The sequence below is a fragment of the Theobroma cacao genome, chromosome 3 (assembly GCF_053813885.1).
Source record: "Theobroma cacao isolate CCN51 chromosome 3, ASM5381388v1, whole genome shotgun sequence".
Lineage (NCBI taxonomy): Eukaryota > Viridiplantae > Streptophyta > Magnoliopsida > Malvales > Malvaceae > Theobroma > Theobroma cacao.
Window position 1 is genome coordinate 1032786 of NC_142641.1, and position 4839 is coordinate 1037624.

The 4839-nt window shown below is 36.7% G+C and overlaps 1 protein-coding gene across 1 annotated transcript; it reads left to right on the forward strand.

Annotated features, from left to right (window-relative positions):
- The first annotated feature begins 1125 nt into the window (after window positions 1–1125).
- RKF2 (receptor-like serine/threonine kinase 2) lies at window positions 1126–4466 on the forward strand. Its single transcript, XM_007036204.3, has 6 exons — window positions 1126–2187; window positions 2287–2397; window positions 2493–2837; window positions 3091–3325; window positions 3648–3792; window positions 3971–4466. Exons 1-6 carry the CDS (start codon window positions 1422–1424, stop codon window positions 4316–4318), a joined length of 1950 nt encoding a protein of 649 aa, XP_007036266.3. The 5' UTR covers window positions 1126–1421; the 3' UTR covers window positions 4319–4466.
- The last annotated feature ends 373 nt before the right edge of the window (window positions 4467–4839 follow it).

A 4839-nucleotide genomic window follows, 5' to 3' on the forward strand; every position in this document is an offset into this window, starting at 1 on the left:
CCAAAACTTTGCAGAATATTAGACAAGATTTGGGCTGTTTTCTTTCTTTCTTTCTTTCTTTTTTGCTTATCTGTAGAGTAATTTCTTGTGATTAATTAGCATGATGGCAAGCAATAATACCATCTGTCAACAAGGAGTACAACAACTTGATTTCAAGCATGAGATAGAGAGTAGTAATATGAGGAAATAAGGAAGGAACCAATCATTTTGCTTTGAACTTTGCCCAAACATTCTTTAATCTTTGTGTTTTTGATTAGTGTATAGCAAATTTATCAGATAGTTTGTTTCTTGCACTTTAATTATGTCTATATGGATACAAATCAGTCACACATCAAAGCTTCCTGTTCAAGGAACATGTCATTATTGAGCCTTACCATAGTTTGCGAAATCTTGGTATCATTACAAGGCAATTTACATTTCACCATTTTTAAGTTATTTTTTGGGATTTTCCCTTTTTTTTTAAAAAAAATAAATGTAAAATAAAATAGAGGAAAGATATCTCTTGCCATAATAAATATCTAGCAATAAGACTATTAGAGATAGAATAACAAAGAAGATAATAACTCAAAATTGATAAGGACGAATCTCATGTCCCGAGCCTTTTTTATTATTTAGTAAGTGTTTTCATTTATAACTAAATTTTAAATTGAATACTCGTTTTAAAAATTGAACATGATATTGACTTTGCGAATTTCAATAATGAACTTGATTATAATAAAAACATTTATTTACGATTTATGTCACGTTTTAAATTCATATTTCATATCTGTTTCATCGAACCACCACTTCTGTGCTAAAATTTTTTTGGACATTTCAGCTCAATTTTTCAAATTAAAGAAATACCAAGAAACACAATGGAAAAAGGAAAAGAAAAATAAAATAAGAGTAAAAAAGAGGAGAAAAAAAAAATCTATTGCACGTCTTGGAAGTAGTCCCACTTTGGCGGCTGATTGGGAACCAAACGCAGATGTGAAATGTAGGCCTCCCTAACTCTGTCTGGTATCAAGGAGGATCACAGCCAAATGCATTGAAGCAATTGTCTAAAAATGGCCTAAAGAAAGCGAAGAGAAACGAAATTCAGTTCATTTATCCCTTTTTTGCTTTCTTCGTTTTGCTATCTTCCCCTTTCTCTGCAAAAACAAACCCCAAAAAGAAAAAGGTAACTTTGCATTATGCATGCAAAGGAACAAAACATAAAACGTTTTACACAGAACGACTCCATACCTCCCTAGGAGTTAATTGTCCTCTCCCCTTCTCCAATCCCTTCAAGAATAACAAGAAATAGAGAGGGTTAGGAGAGAAGAGAAGAAAGCTTCTGCAGAAAATGTGAATGCTGTTTTGTTTTTCCTTTCGAGTTGTAAAACAGAGCACGGAAAGAAAAAGAGGGTAGCAGGGTCAAGCAAGAGGCGGGTTGGAATTCGATGCGATTCTCAATCCCATATCCTTGGAATATAATATGGATGTTCTGGGTTTTTTCTTCATGTTTTTTCCCTTCCCTCTCTGATTCTCAAGCCTTGGAAGCCCGCCTTATGTGTGGAACCACCAACGAAACCTCTCGGAGCTTCGTTGGGAATGTTAACAGAGTCATGGGAGCTTTGTCCGAATCCGTTGCTGCTAAAGGCTGGGGGACCTTCTCGGTGAACGATCCGCCATTTAACGTCTTTGGGTTAGGCCAATGCTATAAAGATGTCAAAGGAGACGATTGCAGACTCTGTCTCGACACAGCCAGAGAAGAACTCGAAAGGTGCATCCCTGCCACATCCGGCCGTATCTACCTTGATCGTTGCTTTCAACGTTTCGATAATTACAGCTTCTACAATGAAGGAGTTGATGCCAAATATGATCGCGCAACGTGTGGCTCGCCTACCAATGCTTCCATTGACAGCTACATATATCAGGATTTTCAAAATAAGTTGGATCAAGTGATCATGAATGTGACGAAGATGACGTTGAAGAAAAATGGATATGGGGTAACGGAGGTGAAAGGAGGCCTGGTGACCGTTTACGCATTGGCGCAGTGTTGGAAGACAATTGATGCAGGATCTTGCGGGGAGTGTTTGAGGAATGCAGGGTTGGGGTTGAGGAAGTGTGCCCCTGGAGCTGAAGGCAGGGCTATGTTTTCAGGGTGTTATATGAGGTATTCAACCAATAGATTTTTTGATCACGCAGAAACAGACGACAATCAGGGTAAAAAATTAAAAAAAGTTGCTTTAAATTCTCAAAAATTTTCTTCTTTATCTATGGCTTTTGTCATGTTTCATGGGTATTCCTGTATTATCTTTGTAGGGTTTGGTAGATGGCTCATCATAGGAATGGCTTTAGCAGCAACTGCATTCACTGTGCTTGCTACCATTGGTGCTTTTATAAGCTATAAGAGATTATCCAAGAAGAAAGAAGGTATATATATCTATAGACTACAAGTTTAAGAACCTCTCAATTTTTATTGAATTATGTGTTCAACACCATTTTCTGTGGACTTCTCTTATGGCTAGATGGTCTAGATGACAATCCGGCTACTGGAAACCAGACTAGTTTAAGCTTCAAGTATGAAGTGCTCGAAAAGGCAACCAACAGTTTTGATGAATCAAAGAAGTTAGGTCAAGGAGGAGCAGGTTCTGTGTTCAAGGGGATTCTCCCTAATGGTAAAAATGTTGCAGTTAAAAGATTGTTCTTTAATACCCGGCAGTGGGTGGATCAGTTCTTCAATGAAGTAAATTTGATCAGTGGAGTTCAACACAAGAACCTCGTAAGGCTTCTAGGTTGCAGCATTGAAGGTCCGGAGAGTCTTCTAGTTTATGAATACGTACCTAATAGGAGCCTAGATCAAATCCTTTTTGGTAAGAAGTTCTCTGACTTAATCTGATTATCATGTTAATGGTAATTCATAGAGTTGTTACATTCCTAGTTCTGATCATTTCTGCATTTCCCATTGTGATTAGGCCTTTGGTTTTCCCTTCCTCCAAAATTTAACTTGGCATTCATTTCATTTATTGAGTCATCGAAGAGCATATAGAATAAGAAGACTTCTCACTGTATCTCTTTTGTTCTGAAGTTTCTCCAAGACTGTAATAAAACCTTTACCTGATGCAGTTAAGAACACAAGACATATTCTAAGCTGGTCGCAGCGGATCAACATCATATGCGGAACAGCAGAAGGGCTAGCGTATCTCCATGGCGGTTCCGGGGCAAAAATCATTCACAGAGACATAAAAACCAGCAATATTCTCCTTGATGAGAATCTCACCCCAAAGATTGCTGATTTCGGACTTGCTCGTTGTGTTGCTTCAGATAAATCTCATGTTAGTACCGCAATCGCAGGGACACTGTAAGAACATTGATCTTTCATTAGCAAGTGTTCACTTTTGGCACAAATTTGACATTCTTGTTTTCAACATTCAATCCAAATAGCATATACATAATTCGGTTCAATGTCGTTTTTGAAATCCTGGAGGTGGGAAGTAACTTCTTTGGTAACAAAACCTCACAGTTTTTGTGGAACAATGATGTGTTAGCAAAGATCTAATGCCTTCCTTTCTTGAGATTCAATCTTCATTTTGTTCATGATATCTTCCCTTCTTCCTAATTCCTATCTGCTTTCTGCTATGAATCATTTCTACCTACTTCTGATCAAGAAATTGATGTTGCAGAGGATACATGGCTCCTGAATATCTTGTCCGAGGACAACTAACAGAGAAGGCAGATGTTTATGCTTTTGGGGTGGTAGTTCTTGAGATTGCAACTGGTAGGAAAAACAGTGTTTTCTCAGAGGGTTCAAGTTCAATTTTGTACTCGGTGAGATTCATAATCCTTTTCCATTGACTACAAATTGGGTGCTATACTTTATAGGTGGAGAGGTCTTTGTTATATTTATATGTTAAGAAGATTCTGAATTGAACTGACGGGGATTTCCTTTATCATCAGTTCCATACGTTTTTCAGACAAATCTGACAACTCATCCTTGTTCTATCAGGTCTGGAAGAATTACAAGGCAGACACCATTACACAAGCTATTGACAGTGGCTTAAGAGGTAGGTTTGAAGAGAGAGAGGCATCGAGTGTGCTTCTTGTTGGTCTCCTGTGCACCCAGGCTTCAGCTGCACTAAGACCATCCATGGCAGAAGTAGTTCAGATGCTAACAGATAAAAGTTGTGAAATTCCCTCTCCCAAACAACCTCCCTTCTTGAATGCTAGTGTTTTAAGCCCAGAAGACACCATATCTGGTTCTTTCATGGGGCCTTTAGCTTTAGATGAGCAACAAACAGGTCCAGAGTCATCCAGTCACAAGCTTGGCATCAGGGCTAGTCCTGAATCAAGATAGCCCTGACTCACTCATTTTCTCTTCAGGTTGGGGAAACCAAACAATTGTAAATCTGAGAGAAAGACTGGCCAAAGCTATTTGGAGAATTTTGTTCCCATTGTGGAAAGAAAACTTTGATTTTGACACATAGAAACAATGACTTTGCACATATCATCGGTATTCACTTCGTTCTTTTTTTTTCTTCTTTACATTCTAATTTTTATACTGCTTTCAATCACTTAATTAAAAATTTATTGCATAATGCATGAGAAAATCTATAAACTATTTAAAAAAATCAATTAAATCTTTATTTTTTTATTACATGGAATCAAGTTTTTGTATTTTTATTTAAGATTAAATAAATTTTTATTATTAAATTAAAATATTATTTGTCATTTTATACTCATATAATGATAATATGAAAAGTGAAAATATAATATGATCATATTATCATATTACGTCATTATGCTATGCTATTGTTTATTACGATACGTTAGTTGACACATTAACGTTGTGAAATATAAAATGATAAGAGCTCAATT